The 16895-nt window shown below is 45.3% G+C and overlaps 1 protein-coding gene across 2 annotated transcripts; it reads left to right on the top strand.

The window, feature by feature from the left end:
- Window positions 1-3332: 3332 nt before the first annotated feature.
- On the top strand, window positions 3333-13373 carry gprc5ba (G protein-coupled receptor, class C, group 5, member Ba). Of its 2 annotated transcripts, none has more exons than XM_069524620.1 (4): window positions 3333-3910; window positions 10947-11978; window positions 12217-12338; window positions 13311-13373. In XM_069524620.1, the coding sequence occupies exons 2-4, from the start codon at window positions 10949-10951 to the stop codon at window positions 13353-13355; spliced, it is 1197 nt and encodes a 398-aa protein (XP_069380721.1). In that variant the 5' UTR covers window positions 3333-3910; window positions 10947-10948; the 3' UTR covers window positions 13356-13373. The 2 variants fall into 2 exon arrangements, with proteins under 2 accessions (XP_069380721.1, XP_069380720.1); XM_069524619.1 differs by having other exon boundaries at window positions 3769-3910; window positions 12217-12362.
- The last annotated feature ends 3522 nt before the right edge of the window (window positions 13374-16895 follow it).

The raw sequence follows: 16895 nt of genomic DNA, 5'->3' as shown, positions 1-16895 counted from the left end.
CAGGATGAAATGTGATACTGATGACCGTGATGCATCATTTGGGATATTTCTATATATAATAAAATGATCATCTGACATTTTCCCTTCACCAAACAACACGACTATCACACGGTTCATCCCCCTGCAGCCTGTTTTGAGATGGGATGTGCGACTGGAAAATAAAAAAAACTCTTTAAAATTAGACTCTCTTCCTGCTAATTTTGGGCACCTGCATCCTGTCATAGTTAATGCATCCTGTGAGGTCACACGCTTTCATTCCTGTCCTTGTCTCTGGAAACAGCACGTGGCTGTGTTTGTCGGCCATCCTGCCGTCACTGTGTGGTTCATTGTGTGGAGCCGAGCGGGGTCCTGACAAGGTGAGGCAACCTCTGTGCAGCAAGGACGCATGTAACGAAGGAAGGATGAGACAGAGGAGAGGACAGAACAGCACATATAGTTCATAAACAAAAAGGAAACATGACAGACAGAGTTTGTGACGGTCTTGTTCCTGTAGACACATGACACTTTAAGAGCATGTACTCTCCTCATACAGAACAATAACTCACCAGGCAGAGCTAAAGTTAGCATACCGCCTGTCTGTAAAGCTATATTAGTCAGCGATTGAGCCCCACATGATCGTACTGATCCGGAGTTACCTTGTCATCCTCTATAAATACTGAAGTCCTCCACTGGCCGCTTTGATCTGAGCGTCCATCTGATGGTGGCAATTACATATGTTAAATATGTGTTTGTGTACATAAGAGGAATCATTCAACATTGTGGAAAATACTTGTTCTCATTCTCAGAGTATTATTTAGTTTAGTTACATCACAAATCAGTGATACAATAATGAATATCATTTATCATAACATATTACTCAGTACGTTCATACTGTTTCATTATTTTTTCCTTTATACATTTTTCTTAAATGGAATAACATTTGAGCTAAATTTTAAATCATTGTCCAGAGAATTTCATAGTTTCAGTCCACGTACATAAAATACACGTCTCCTTAAATTAAGTTATTGAGCTTTAAAGACGCTAGTTGGTGGATTCCATTGCCTTTGGACAGAACCCGGCTAGCTCCTTCCAGTCTTAATGCTAAGCTAAGCTAACTTGACAAGATGTTTTGCATGATTCTTCTCATCAAAAAACACGCACTGACACACTATTCCTTTAAGTCGGTGATGTGTCTCTGCAGATCTAATAGTTCCACACACTTCTCCAAATGAGCTTCTACAACACAAAGTGTCTAATTCAACTTCCCGGCTCCACACTCAACTGCAGTAATACAAAGGAAACAGCCTAATAAATTCTCTTAATTGCACGATTATCCTGACGAGGGATTTAGTGAGGCATGTTCTTCCAAATCCAGTTATAGTGATTAACTATGTGTGGAATAGAGTAATGATTCCCCTTTCTTGTGCACAACCTCTCAAATAGTCATATAAATTTGACGAGTATAAGCATCGCTATTGATGATATACTCCGAGCCTGTCTGCTGATAAACAGAGAGAGACCCATTAATCTCCTCAGCCTCAAGCAGCGACCCCTCCTCCTCTTCCCATGCTGTCACTCTCCCAGCCTGCACCTGTCAGATTAGTCTCACATCCTCAGCTGCCACTCCGTGTGAAACGCCTCCTTACTGCCCAGAGCCTGCATGTCATCTCACTTTGCATGTATTTATGTGTTTTGTGCGTGTGAAAGGGGGGAAAGAGGCTATGAGAAGACTGTCCCATGCAGAAAGTGGGTGTGTAAAATGGGAGCGTGGCTGGTTGTTGGTTCCCATGTGTCTCCTTCATGTTGCTGCAGGATAAGGTTTGGTGCCATTTACACAAACGTTAAAATGTAGATTAACGCCTCCAAATCAGTGGAGTACTCACAATCCTTTAAAATGGGACCCAGCTCTGTGAGTGGAGGGAGGAGAGGGGTTCCCAGATTTATTGTGTGATAATATTTAAACCAGTAGCACACACACATGGCAGCTCTCTTGACTGTAGAGGAGGTGTCATGGCTGCCACACATGCTCAAGTATGGAGACTGCAGTGGAAAACAGTTCTGGGAGCCTGTATTAAACTGTGACATTGCCACAAATCACTTCCATTCGCTCACATCGTGCACCAGGATTAAGGCAGAATGGGACACCGAGAGGGGGTTGGAGGTGGCCGGGGCAGTGGGGGCTCCCTGAAAGCCTCCATGGTAGATGGACTGGAGCAGCTGAGGCGACAAGCATGTGACCAGAGGGAGAAATAATAAGCTTCACAGCAGTTTGTAGCTGAGTCAAGCCCCCAGACATAATCAGAGTAGGCCCGGAAAAGAGGCCACATTTCTTTCAGAATAAGAGTCGCAATGATGCAAGCCTTTCAGAAGAAGAGAGGCAGAGATTTAAGAGCTGAAAATAACAAACAAATACGCCACAAAAGCAAAGATTAACATGGCAGTGGCAAATCAAGCAAATCATCACTTTGTGCCTTCTGTCCACATGTTGAGGGATCTTCAAGCAACACACTCAACCTTGAATTGTTTATGGTGTGTGTGTACTTTTAGAGATGTGAGGCCCACTCACAACTTTAAGGAACTGTTTGAGGATTAAAGGGATAGTTCACTCATGATCTACTCACCACTATGCCAATGGAGGGGTGGGTGAAGTGTTTGAGTCCACAAAACACTTTTGGAGTTTCAGGGGTAAACAGCGCACAGGCGACCTCTTCTTCAGACACAATAAAACAACAGATGAAACAGAACATGCCTCCATGCTGCTTGTTCGGTGTCGTCCAAGCCCCGACATTCAAATTCGACAAGTTAACTTACACTGTTAACTATAGGAGGTGGAAATGCTGGCGGACATAGCCACGCGATGTTGTGCCTGTGCACCTTCATTTTTTTCACAACAGAAAAACTGATTTTTATAAATATTTCTACAATGAAGACATGTGACTTCTTTTATTATATTGGCGAGAGGGATGAACTTCAACTTTATTCTGAAAGACACCACCGGAAACGTTATCTTAATAGATGAACTTGACACCATTGGTATATTTTCTATGATTTAGCGCAGTGACCGAGTGAGAATCACAACCGCACCAGCTGGAATTAGGCAGAATTTAGAGAATACAAACTGTGCGTACACTTCGTGGAAGTGACATCAAGACCGTGTGTGTTTGTGTGTTTTTGCACGAGTGTAAGAGAAGTGTCTAGAAACGACTTAATAAAGTGTCTCCTACACACTTGATTTCATTTATTGTAGAGTAAAAGAGTTAAAGGGAGGGAGGACAGACACTGTGGCGGCCACGGAGAGCTGTCACTTTCTCTCTTTCTCTCTCTCCCCCTCTCTCTCTCCCTCCCTGTGTGTGTGTGTGGAGAGGGATTACCATTACGCACGTTATGCGGAGCGCAGCTTTTGATGCGCTCAGTCGGGAGATGTGCAGCGGGGAGCAGTGATCGTCAGCGCGGACACTCAGCGACACACGCGGCCCAGCAGCGGAGAGGAGTCCGCCGTGTTGTTCTGCACATCACGGCGACATTTCAGCGAACCGTGCGTTGAATTCACTTTGGCTTCTGCGCCCTCGTTTGCTGGGTGCAGTGAAAGTCAAAGATGCGCACCGCTGAACAAAGGGTTTAGAGGGTGAGAATCTCTGGCACGTTTCTACCCTGACACTCCGGTGCTTCCCCCCCACGTTTGGACGCGTCAAGACCCGGGATTTATGCCGATCCCGCCATTGAGGACAACGGAGTAACCGGGTCCCTCCGGTTTGAAGCGCGGAGCAGGAGGAATCATCTGATCGAGCGCCGCTCCATGTGGATGGGGAGTGAAAAGGCAAAGACGGCTTGTTCCGAAATGTGACATTTTTTCTTGAATCATTTCTCCAATTAAACCTGACGACCGTGCGTCTGCCTTCGCTCTTGATCGGATTTGTTTACATCGATAAAGGTACGTGCTGATCAGCATGGAGCCCTCAGGATATTGATTATAGGAACGGGAAGGGGGCAGGGGAGTGATATCCTTGAGGATGCATGTGTGATATATATTGAGAGAGAGGGGACTGTTTTCTCTAGTGGACCCACATGGGGGGAACTCGGTATATAGGGTGATCTCGGTTTGTGTTGTGATCAGGCTGTTTCGGGGCTTGTCACCACAGAGTTGCATCACTGACATGGATAAAGGCGATGCACCAAATGCATAGGTGTGTGGAGCGGAGAGGACGCGCAGTTCTTCAGACGTGTTGCAGAAAACGCATATTTACGCACAGGGTTTGTCACACGTGGGGTTGACCTCGAAAGACATTAGACAAAACCACGTAAAGATGAAGTGAAGACGCGTCTGTGGAGGACTTTGACCTGTGTGAAATTTAACGTCTGATTGGCTGCGAGGAGGAAATGGTTGGTCTCTTTTTTGTGGCTGCGCCTCCATTTTCATCCCTCAATTCATTTGGATATTTTAGGAGCGTCAATCACTCGTCTATTCTGTGGTTTGCATGCAAGATGTCATTCTCTATTTTTGGATCTCTGTCTCTCACAACACACACACACACACACACACACACACACACACACACACACACACACACACACACACACACACACACACAACTCAGTAACAATGGTGCTACTGCTGCTGCCACAAACAAACACTCTTCTAGAACCCCCTGGGGACCCTCCCATGTGGCCAGCATTGTTAAGAGAAGGTGGTGGTGGGGTGTGTGTGAAAAAAAGAGCATTCTCCAAATGTGTGTTTGCATTGAGCTGCTCCTTAGGTCAGCTAAAAAAATCAAGGGTGTCCCTTTACAAGACATGTCCTTCCCATGCTGGCCTGCAGAGGCAGGGCGCTGCAGGATGTCTAACATTGCAAGAAATTGCACTTAAATACCCACTTGGGTCCAATTAGACAAAGTAAGTTAGTATGGAAATGGATGTCGATGTATGGATTGGTCAGTAGATGGATGATACACGAGCCTTGAGTCTCTGTCAGTACCGTATTTGTGTACTCAGAAAGCTCCCGGGCCTATTTTGGAGTGTTCTGTTTCCCATCATTAATCAATATTCTGCACAGTGGCGCTGTTTGTTCTCAGTTAGTTAGCTTTCTCTAGGGAACAGAGGATGATACAGTATCTCCTCGGGGCTCATGCCATATGTTTGGATGTTTATGCATGTGTGTGTGTACAGATACCTTGGTGAGGACCTCGACCTTCCCAACATTTTGGCCGGTCCACGCTTTCTGACCCACTTGCAAAAGGGCTGTTTGAAGATTACCGTTTGGTTTTTAGGGTTAGGGTTAGAAGTTTGGTTTGGGTTAGGCATTTAGTTGTGATGGTTAAGGTTAGGGGCTAGGAAATGCATTATGTGGATGAGTGTCCTCACTAAGAGAGAAGTACAAGGTTGTGTGTGTGTGTGTGTGTGGCCTCTTTACGTATGCATCACACAGCTGAGTGTATTATCTGATGTGCAGATTTCATATACATCTTCCCTTCTTCTCCTTTCCTATTCCTCTTCCGTTACACACACACACGAACACACACACGCTCCAGGCACAAGGCGCGCTCCAATTCTTCCTCCACACATCCGGCTGCTCCTTGTTTCTCTCGCTCCCCTGATCACTATCGCACTCGAACCAAATCTGATCTCTCTGATCAAACCCCTCCATTCATCCCCTCCCTTCATCTACAATGGAAGGTGCTCATTGATATTAAATGGAAGCTCAACACATGACACTAGAGGTCTGCGCCTCAGGTTTCAGGTTGCATCTGTGGGTTTGGGATGCCTTCACATCTGACCGATCGCCCCATCAGTTGTTGATGTAAAGAGAGAGGGGGGGGTTGAGATTAAACACTGGCACTCTTAATTGCCAAGTCAATTAGCATACGGTCTTGCTGTGAGCCCAGTTACATGGTAATGAGGCCTAATTAGGGTGGCCGGGGTGTCTGAGGCGGCTAGGGAAAATATTTCCACTGTCAGTTTTTTCATGATGACACCCTGGAGGCGGATGCAGTGAATGGACCACCCCTCTTCAGTCTCGCCATCCAGTGTGTGTTGTCTCCCCCCCCCCCCAAGGCCTTCTTTCTCCCTCTGTGTCTGTGAGTCTATTTTTTCTCTAAAACGTGTCCCCACCACCTCCTTTTTAATATTTTATCACATTCACACGTCATACCCTGACGTCTATTGCTTCCTCCCGTTTATCTTCTTCTTTATTCCATTTTACTCCCATCTTGTCATCTGTCACAATCAGCTGCGAGGGATTGTTTTGTCAAGATCGGCTACAAAAGGTTCAGCTATTGGTTGGATTCATAAGAGTGGAGTTGGACGAGGTTTCAGTTGTGGGGTGACTGCGTTCATTTTCTATTTTTCAAGGAAATCATCCATCTGTCTAATAATGTCGTCATCACATGAGAGTGAATCTATGCTGAGAAATCTGAAAGAGAAATCTGAATCAGAGAATAAAGCATGTGCTATATATGTCATATATCACAGCCATTTTTGAACCTCCTCTCTCTCACCTCCAATTAAAATGCTGTTTCAGATGATATACTCCAACACTGGAAGCTACTTCAAGCCAGTTATCCACACTTAATTCAATCTGGGATAACTTGAGACAGATATATTATCAATGTATTTTAAGAATGGTGTGTCAGCTATTCGAGCAGAGCAAAGTTATGTTGAAGCCCAGATGCGTTTTTAAACCAGAGTGGCTTAATCTATTATGACTCAAGGCGTTATGTAAGCGCATGTGGCTACTGATGTAAGATGTAAATGCATGCAGTGTCAGAAAAGAGGTCTGTAACAAATAGCATCTTCAGAAAGCAGATGCCAGCACAGGACCCACGAATGACCTGCTCACATAAACAGCCGGCTCGCTGTGTTTCTATCAATATAGAACACACACGTTTTTCCATTATTGCTCCTGTCTGAATCAAACATTTGGAGGAAAAAAAGAGATTTTAAGTGAGTCGTCAAAATGCAATAATCCTCCCAATTATCACCACGGTAATTACACAGCATCTGGTCGTGCTCCATGTCTGATAGCTGTTGGAAGTTGTAATTGCACAGGACGGGCTGCTATAGATCTTGGAATACATTTGAACGACTGCAGCACTGCACATTTGCACTCTCACACTTGTGTCCCTGTTGTGTGTTCACAGCAGCACTATAAGGAATGCATGCTGCATACTTGCCAAATTCAGCAATGGGTGAGAATGTGCTGCCTTCACATACACATATGCGCAATACATGCCACTAAACTGAATGGTATATTTCCATGCAAATAGAGCCTGCACACACAGGCATTGTGCCAGTCTGTGTCAACGTGCATGAGAGTGACACGTGCAACATGAATGCATGTAACCCTTGCGATGTGCAGAACACAAAGCTAAGATGGATCTTTGAGTGCCAGCAGGCTGCTTGGCACAGAGGAAGATGATGAGAAACAGCAGCCATGCAGCAGAACTGGCAGGAGCTGGATCCCTCTCCCAGTTACATAAGATACACAGCAAGAATAAAGGCAGAGCGGGGGGTTGAGGAGGAAGAGGAACAAGAAAGGAAGAAAGAGAAGCCAAAATGGATGGGGTGGGTGACAGGAGGGAGAAAATGTGGGGAGAGAAGGTGTGTGAGGCGCATCTTTCACAGCAAGTTTTCAAATGTAGCAGGAAGATGAGAGCGCTCTGGGTGCTCTGGTGGAGAGGTGGCATAGAAATCTGACAGAACTGAGGGTTTTTAAATGGAGGGGAGGACAGAAATGGCTGCACAGAGCGGAGTGACAGAGAGGGAAACATTTCTAGAAATACAGGAGGGTGGGGAGGATGAGACGGTGGCAGCATCCTCTGTACTTCAGGCCAGAGGCTCTCTCTCTCTCTCTCTCTCTCTCTTGCTTTCTGTTTCCATGAGTCATTAGTGACAGGCAGGGAAGAGGATTCCAGTGTGTGGCGTGTGTGCTGTAGGTGTGTGTTATGTCCTGTGTGTCGTACATGTTTGCATGAGCATTTGTGATCTTGCACGTCTGTGTATGGCTGACTGGCTGCATGTGATCATGTGTGGCCGCTGGCAGCCCTCTGTGTGCATCCTTCATCTGCCAGATCACAGTCAAAAAGCAGCCAGGGCTACCATCTGTGCAAGAGGGTGTAACTGGGTGAGAGGGTGAGTTAAAAAAGAACGCCTGTGTGCAGGACGCAGGCTTCAGTTGCGTCTTGTCTCTTGTTGAGAGCGTGGACTTAAACTTTGTGATTTTACAGTCACATCACTAAAGGAAGTGACAAAGACAGCAACAAAGAAAGACAAAAAAAGACAGAGGAGGAGCAGTTAGTCTGCTCGACATGTTGAGGATGAGTGAGCCTTTCTCTTTGTCCCCTCTTCCTTTTGTTTTATTCTTGTCGTTTTGAGATGGGGCGTAACCATGGTTATCAGGCGCTCACCAGAGAAAACGACACACTGTTTGAGTTAATTAGGAGCGTGAGCATGTTTGTGTATTTGTGTTCCTGCCACCTATTTGATAGGTTGTTGTGTGTTTGTGTAAGTGTGTGTTTAAAGCTCCATGCGTGGTTTTGGTGACTCGTCTCTCTGAGGAACTGATTGATGTTAACATTGACCAATAACCAGCGGTTCTGAGTGAAGGGTATGTCTTTCAATCTTGAATTCTAAATGTCTTATTGAAATGCAGCTCAGCCACACTCTCACATGCTACAGTATTATTAATTGTAAGAAAGATTATGCAAAAACTACAGGACAGATGACCACAAAAGGTAAAATGATACAATTGGGCGTCAGGAAAGAACCCCTTAAATTTTGGTGCAGATCTGGATCAGGCAGCGGACCTCTTTAGGGGACTTATATTTATGAGTGTATGAAGATCCAAATAAAGATATGGCATTAGTACATTCAATTATGGTTTCATAACGGGACTGCTGGGCCTTGGTGGAGGTAAATAAAGTTATTTATTTAGTGGTGTGATAATAAAAATCTTACCAAGAGGTACAGAGTCATATTTATGGCCACATACTGAATAAAGTCCAATATTTGCTCTTGTTTCAGATAAATTATTTTTTTTAACTTTCTATGGTCTCTACCATTTGCAGAGGCAAACATGATGATTGATTTGTTAGCTGCTAAATGTTCCACTGTTGCTAACAATGTCTGTGTGATTTGAGTCTGAGCAGGTAGTGTAGAGGGTTTTTACAGCGCTTATGCTGAAATCAGTAGAAAACAGCACTATAGCAGTGAGAGTGAATCTGAACAGTATAGAGACGTTGTGTCATCTTACAGTCAAAATCCGCTCTAGTGTATTTGCTGCAGATCCACCAGACCAGACCTCTTGAGGTTTGTCTCCTTCTCTGTGACTGTCCCATTTAATACACTACATGCTGGAGGGCCTGTGTGTGACCTGTAGCTTTGGCTGGTGTGTGTTTAAACTGATGGAAGCTGGGGACATCCACTGTCCTTTATGTGATATGTAATTACTGCAGTGCAGTCTATTTGTGGACACTAGCAGATTTACTTTAAATATCAAAACTAGAATGGCAGTCAGTAGCGAACACACCTTCGCCAAGGCCCAACAGTCCCCTTATGAAACCACATCTGAATTCATTAAATTCACCAAAATGAACACACTCATAGGTATCTGTCTGTTTTTCATCAAGATCCATTAATTATTCTCTGAGAAATCAATGAAAATATTCAGATCTCGCAATGTGAAAAAAACTGTTGTGGAACCGCCCATCTCTGGTGGCCACTGATCCGTAGCCTCACCAAAATTGAATGGGGTCTTACTTGGCCCACCCCTACACAAAATTTGGTTGTGTAGTTTTTGTGTAATCTTGACAACAAACAAATAAATGAAGACCAAAATACAACCTCCTTGGCAGAGGTAACAGGAAAAACAAGTGAGGCTTTGAGCATAGAAACATAGTGTGTGTGTGTGTGTGTGTGTGTGTGTTTCTACTTTGCAAAAGCTGATTGTTTAACGCAGTAATGGCTGACTACGCTTGGAAAGACAGTAACCTGGCAGGATGTGTTTCTGTGTGTGTGTGTGTGTGTGTGTGTGTTTGTGTGGCTTTAAATACAGATCATCCTCCCATAAAACACTCAGCTTGTCAGGTGACTGATTGTCAGGAGCACTGATCATCCCAACAAATACAGTATTTGTGTTTGTGTGTGTGTGTGTGTGTGTGTGTGTGTGTGTGTGTGTTTGTGATGAATAAAGAAAGAGGTAGACTGAGATAATCGATTTGGCATGCATGCTGTTGTTGTTTCAACCGGACACTTCTCTCAAAAGTAAAAGGAGTGTTAGTATTCGTGCTCGAGGCGCTGTGTATTTGCGTGTGTTGTGCATCATCTCCAGCCTAGCTAGACGGCCCTAGATGCCTGATCGTGAGTCAAACTGCTTGTTCGCAGTAGTTCCTTTCTCTGTATCTCTTGTTTTTTCATTAAAATATGCATGACGCTGCAGCTTTCCTGTCAGTGCTCTGGCCACCGGTTCACTGGACTAGACTGGACAAATAACACAGCTGAAACTCTCCTTAGTAGCACTGTGGGCACTCTGCCTCTGACCTTACTCTTTTGTGAATGAACTGAAGGTGGCTGATCTGGGCTTTTCTGGGTTTGTCAGGTTTTTTTCAGCCATGTTTGTGTTGTTTATTTGAAAGTGTTGAAACCTAAATGCCTTTAAAAGGTTAAAAAAAACTTTAGTGTGTTTTGTGGTCAGGAAGGCTTCAGTCATTCACTCTGCCTGAACTACTGCCCTTTGTTTCCTCGCTAACACACAGCAGTGGATGATTGTCTGTATTGTTCCTCACAGGCGGATGGTAACTGTGGAAATCACTCTCAGTTCTGTAGCCTTCAAAACATTTATGACCAGAATGACTCACTCCTTTTTTGCTCTGTCTCCCCCCTTTCCTCCATTTCTTTGACTTTCTCCATTGCCTCCTCTTTGCTCCTTGTTCTCTTCATCATCTCCCTCTCTGCCTTCTGTTCTGTTGATCTCTCAGAAATGGCGTTCCACCCTGTCCTCCTCCTGCTGTTGCTGACTGTTGCTCATCGTGCCAGCAGTCAGGACTCTGAGGACTCTGAGGCTCTTCCAAGAGGCTGTGGCTGGGGCCTCGTGCGTCCCTACACCCTCCTCTGCGACCTGGACTCCATCTGGGGTGTAGCTGTTGAGTCTGTGGCTGCAGGCGGGACCCTGGCGGCCATCTTACTAGCTCTTGTCCTGCTGTGCCGTTTACGCCACATCAGTGAGGCTGAGAAGCGCAGCGGCGTGGGACCCATCCTCCTGCTCCTCCTTGGCATCCTTGGCTTGTTCGGCCTGAGCTTTGCTTACCTGATTGATCAGGATGAGTCGTTATGTTTGCTCCGCAGGGCCCTGTGGGGTCTCCTGTTTGCTGTCTGCTTCTCCTGCTTGCTAGTGCAGGGTGTCCGTCTGCGCCGGCTAGGCCGGGAGCGTCGGAGCCCTGGTGGCTGCGCCCTCACTGGCCTGGCGCTGGGTTTGAGTGCTGTGCAGGGCATCATTGCTGCAGAGTGGCTACTTCTGACCGTGCTGCGGGAGGGACGAGCTGCCTGTCAGTACCTTCCTCTGGACTTCTCACTAGCCTGCAGCTACGTCCTAGCACTCCTACTGGCCGCACTGACTGCCGCCTCCTTGGCCCTGTGTGGGAAGACACGCCAGTGGCGCTGCAACGCCATTTGGCTGCTGTTGACCTGCCTGCTGTCGTTGCTGCTGTGGGTGGCTTGGGTGGGCTTCTACCTGTACGGAAATGCCTGGCTGGGGAGATCCCCGGACTGGAATGATCCGGCACTGGCCATCGCTTTAGTCGCTCAGGGCTGGCTGCTGCTAATCTTCCATGCCATTCCTGAATCCCACATCTGCCTGAGACCCCCACCGCAGCCCACTGCCCCGGACTACTTTGACACCTCCCAGAATTCAACACGGATGAGAGAGACCAGCTTTGATGAAGATATCCCTCTCTCTCACAGGCAGTTTGTGGAGAACCAGGGCTACGGATACAATGATGAGAACACTGCAGGTACTTCCATCCATTATTTTAAAGCAGACTGGCTTAATATGTGCACACAGTGCATTCGAGGAATGTAGGCCAAAGTGAGTAATAGAACACCAAGAAAATTTGCATGTGTTGCTAGAAATAAGTACAGGAGAAAATTTATGTGGTGCAGGATTACACTACAAGTGTTTCTCCCTTCAAGATTGATGCGGTGAGTAACAGTGAGTAATATCCGTCCACCACTCTGTGTACTCCATACCAGGCTTGAGGAGCGGTGGTGGTGCCGGGCAACACAACAGTAACACTGGCGCCAGGCCCAGCGCTCCTTTCCGCAGCAACGTCTACCAGCCCACCGAGATGACCATGATCCTGAATGGGGGAGCGGTGAGTACATCCTCCCAGTCACAGGTACACGCCGCTTACACGCCACTCTCTCATTCGACCACGCCGACGAGACTGCATGCACATTTGTGCGTTTCCAGACCGTACGCCATTGCACAGGAATGAGGGAGAGGTGTGAGTGTGTGCGTGCATTATCACTTGGCGTGTGTATGTTCACGTGCCTGTGGGTATTGTATTTAGTGGACACATGCATGGATGGGTTTGTCACAAATGGTCACTCATCTGATATTGATTTGTGTTTGGTTGCTTGTAAATGAGCCACAGTGCTATCTATCCACTGAACGATTGGACTGCCAAACAAAAGTTCAGCACACCGCCCACACACCACTGGAAGTGCTGAAGCAAAACTCTCTACTCACTGAAAGACAATTTGTCATCACTGCTTCTTGATTTAGCCAACAACGGGAATGCAGGCTTCTCCTTTAGCTGCGCTGCGTAAAATATCATTAGTTTGCATGAGCAGTTTTGTGCAACCATTTGAAACGAAAGGTGAGCTCATTTACGTATTGCATATGTAAAGCACACTAGTTTGTAAATTCAGGTTTTTAACCCAGTAATTTGCAGATGAAACATAACTTCCTTGGTGGGAGTAACAAAAAGTCTAAATATGTGAATGCTATTTCATGTATTTAGAAATATATTTATAAAAATCTTATTAGCAAGTGATATTTTATGATGATATTTGTTATTTATCATCCAAATTAATACTAGTCTCATTCCAGTAAAGAAATGAGAAAGGCCTTCAATAACACAACCTTTTGCTTCTTTACTTCTTTACAAAAGCACTGTTGACGAAACATGTTCACTGATCTCTTACTGCTGCTAACTACTGAATGCTTCTTTTTATTTATGGCAGTGTGCATGCAGTGTCTGTATCTGTCCGTAAATGTCTGAATATATATGATGCTAATCAGACTGTTTATCATTTACAAGCTTAATTTTTTCCTTCCTTAGGTGCCCTCTGCCCCTCCAACCTACACAGGGAGGCAGCTATGGTGAGTGACAGGGACTTGGAAAGAGAAAGAAGATCAGAAGACGAAATGAAGAAGAAGAAGAGGATGGAGAGAGAGAGGAGGGAGGGTTTCAGGACGAGGGGACTGCCTGGTTGTGTCGGACATGGATCGCAATCTGTGTACAGACTTTAACACTAACTGTGTGCCAATCAACTTTTATGATGTATGAGTGTGTGTGAGACTGAGCGGAAGTAGGGTATGGAGGACAGAGCTAAAGCTCTTCCAGCACAACAAATCTCTAAAGAAGGGTTTTAGAAACTCAAAGTGTGGCCAGAGAGTCGCAAAACAAAACGCACGCTGACTCAGATCAGAAAATATAGACATGCAGTATTCTTTTTCTTTTTCATCTGATTTCCTCTCCTGAGACTGGAGCACTGTAAGCATCCTTGAAAACTGTGAAATATATCGCTTTTTCCTGCTCTCTCTCTCTCTCTCTCTCCCTCTCTCTCTGTCAGTCAAGATGTCTTTTCTGCTGCGCCTCACAACGCTGGCGCTCAAGTGGAAACATTTGGCTCTGTCCTCCATCCATCCACAGCGTAGGTGAAGACAAAGCACATGGGCAACTGTACAGCTTGAGCACTGCCCGCTTAAAAAGAATAAAGCCTCTGTGGGTGTGTATATGTACAGTAGAATACAAGAGGAAAGAGTGTGTGTGTCTCGTTCCCAGAATTTCTCAACTCTACCGCTCCGACAAACCTACCCAACCACCACCAACAACACCACCCATTTTCCTTCCTCCCCATCTCTGTACTCCTGTGAATATGACACAAAACTCCTCTCACCTCGACTCATCCTCCCACCTGCATGGACACTTTGCGAAGACAAACTGTGAAACCCTGAACTGCGCCGGGGAAAGAAGTTCCCAGTGACCACAGACACAACAAAAGTAGCCTGGAGCACCTGAACAGGGACCACAAGCTGCTAATGAACTGCTGTTAGATATACGGTGGAGTAGAGTGGACTCTCATTGGACAACGAGGGCGTCAGTCAACGGGGAGGCACCGATTCACGAATCTAGGTCAGACTGCTGTGCTGCTCTCCCACATCTCCGGTGGCCATTGGCGGTTTTGAAGCAGCCAGGAGAAACTGTCACTTTATATCAGCAGGAAACAGAGCGAGGAAATGAAATGGTCTCCCGTTCTTAGTTCCTCTATCTGTGTTTAAGTGTGGTGCGTACGTCAGTGTTGTGTATTTTATGCGTGTCAGGAGTTGGTGGGTGGGTGGAGTTGGGATTTCAAAGTCAAGGTTGTGCTCTGGTGCTAACTACTCCTTCGCACGGCTTCCCAGCGAGGCACAGAACTGCATGAGCAAACACTGATGCAGACAGCAGTGAAACAGTGAGGGGACGGACTATATATAGAGGGGTGGCTGGTGTGCGGAGATATCCCATAGCCTCACAAAGATCAGATTTATAGTGCAAGGTAGAAAGGAAGAGATCAAATGTAAAGAGAGGGAGAAGGGAGGAAGGGGGGAGAGGGGGGGAGTCCATGTGACGGTGAGATCTCTGCGACCTCCGTCACTCGGCCTCCAATCAGTGGAGAAAATGGCTCCCTCCCTGGTCTCTCCGTGTGTGTTTGTGTGTGTGCTTTTGGGGCGGCCGTGCTGCTCTGCTCTGTGTGGTTGTCGTCTTTATCTGTTGAAGAGTCTCTCTCTCTTCTTCTTCCTCCTCCTCCTCCTGTCTCTCTGTGATCAGCTATAGCTCAAGTCCACGTGCCAAGAAGGACTCCTGTTTCACTGGTGTCTCCATTTCACACCCTTTCCCTCCATTGTGACACCAGCTCTCTCTTTCGCCCGAGAAGCTGTGTACATAGTAGTGCTGTAAAGCTTTGCTTGCTTGTTTACTTTTTTTAACTGTAGGCTGAGTTTAGACACCAGTGTCATATGACCCACTGGAGAACTGACTACTGCAAACTATTTTTATTTGGGGGGATTTTTTTTAAACTGGTTTGCTTTGTGTTCAAACACTGCTTACTGTCACATTATGCTTTTATTTTTATCCTGCTGGTGTCTTTTTATTTTAATTTAGCATTTTTGGAAATGTTTTGCCAACCCTTGATATGCTTTTTTTTTTGTTTGATTAATTTTCTGGATATTATATGATACATGATCACTTATAGGGATTTACAGTGTGTTTGTGTTCTCGGTCAAGACAGTGGTCCACTCTTTGCGGAATACTTATTTTTTCATGTTTTCTCAGAAATTACAATGGCAGTATACAATGACTTACACTGCTATTCATACAATAAACAGAGCAGGGAAGGTAGAATACATTGGAAGCCCATCAATAGTCATTTTGCTGAGCCCTTGACTTATAGCAGCCCTCGACAAAAAAAAGATTAAGGGTCAACTCTTCACTGCTGCTGTATGTTTATGTTTACCCACCAGCTATTCTAAAATAGGACTGGCACTAGCAGGCCAGCTCCGTGCCCAAAGAGAGCTCTGTTTGGTTCAGAAACAGGCTGCGGGCCCTGGATCCGTGAGCCGCAACCCATGAAGGAGAACTGTCCTCAGGGTTTGGATGGTCAGCAGTTATGAGACAAAACTCTGGAGCTGAGGGGGGTGGGGGGGTCAATTCTTGTGATGTTTTCACTCAATGTGAAGTACAAAAAAAAGAATAACGTGACTTCGTAGATTTTGCACTTGTCAACTACCTATCTGTGCATGCTTATCACCATTTCTACATGTAAGACCTTTCTCAGACGTACTTTTGAATACTAACTCTATTTATGTAAAAGGTCATGTGACAGCAATCATAATTTCTGTGTATATCAAATGACACACATTAATGTCTGTGCTTTCTTAAACACAAAAGAGAGCTGGTTCTTGAGAAGCAAAGAGATTCAGATCAGGGGGAAATGGTCCAAAATAGGAACAAAATGCCAACGACACTGGACCTAATAATAACTTCCTCAATTAGTTTGAAGACAGGAGGGGAATAAAAAAAAGAGAATCTTCCAACTGGTATCGTCTCTGTGTTTGAAATCAAATAGACTGTGGTGATATTTGCACAAAATTTCTATATGTTATATCTGTCATCCCTGGGCAGCCTGTTTGAACACCCATCCTCCCTGGGTTTGACACATCCCTGCTTGTCCTCTCCAGATTTGTCTTGCCTTCAGACTGTTCCAGTGGGGCAGCTGACAGGGGTGATACTGGTTTTCACAGCTGTGACTGTGCAGTGACGCAGCATGCCTATGTATAGAACTTGATTCCCCTGATTAGAAGAAAAAAAAAATAACAAAACAGTTCAATCTCTTGTTTCTGTAACTGATTCAGGAATAAGCTCAATAAAAGTGTCATGTTTGTAGTTAACTTTAAGTGGATGCTGTGTTTTTTTCTTTGGTCATGAAACTGGATTATTCTGAAGAGTGTCAAAATCAGAGCTGACAAACAAACCAATACTTGAATCTGACTCGTGTAGCAATTTCTTTACATTGAGCATTATGTCTTTAATATTCATGTTAGTCGTTCCTGTCTTATTTTGGCTGTTTGAGTCCACAACAACAAAACAAAACACTCTTGGAGT

This window comes from Paralichthys olivaceus, chromosome 5 (assembly GCF_024713975.1).
Source record: "Paralichthys olivaceus isolate ysfri-2021 chromosome 5, ASM2471397v2, whole genome shotgun sequence".
NCBI lineage: Eukaryota > Metazoa > Chordata > Actinopteri > Pleuronectiformes > Paralichthyidae > Paralichthys > Paralichthys olivaceus.
This window is presented reverse-complemented; position numbering and strand designations above follow the sequence as displayed.

What these genes read in the sequence shown, in the direction of transcription:
- gprc5ba (XM_069524619.1), top strand. Translation starts at nt 10,949, where the DNA reads ATGGCGTTCCACCCTGTCCTCCTCCTGCTGTTGCTGACTGTTGCTCAT. An exon ending in CAATGATGAGAACACTGCAG is followed by an intron (nt 11,979 to 12,216) that starts GTACTTCCATCC and finishes ACTCCATACCAG; the next exon opens with GCTTGAGGAGCGGTGGTGGT. An exon ending in GTACATCCTCCCAGTCACAG is followed by an intron (nt 12,363 to 13,310) that starts GTACACGCCGCT and finishes TTCCTTCCTTAG; the next exon opens with GTGCCCTCTGCCCCTCCAAC.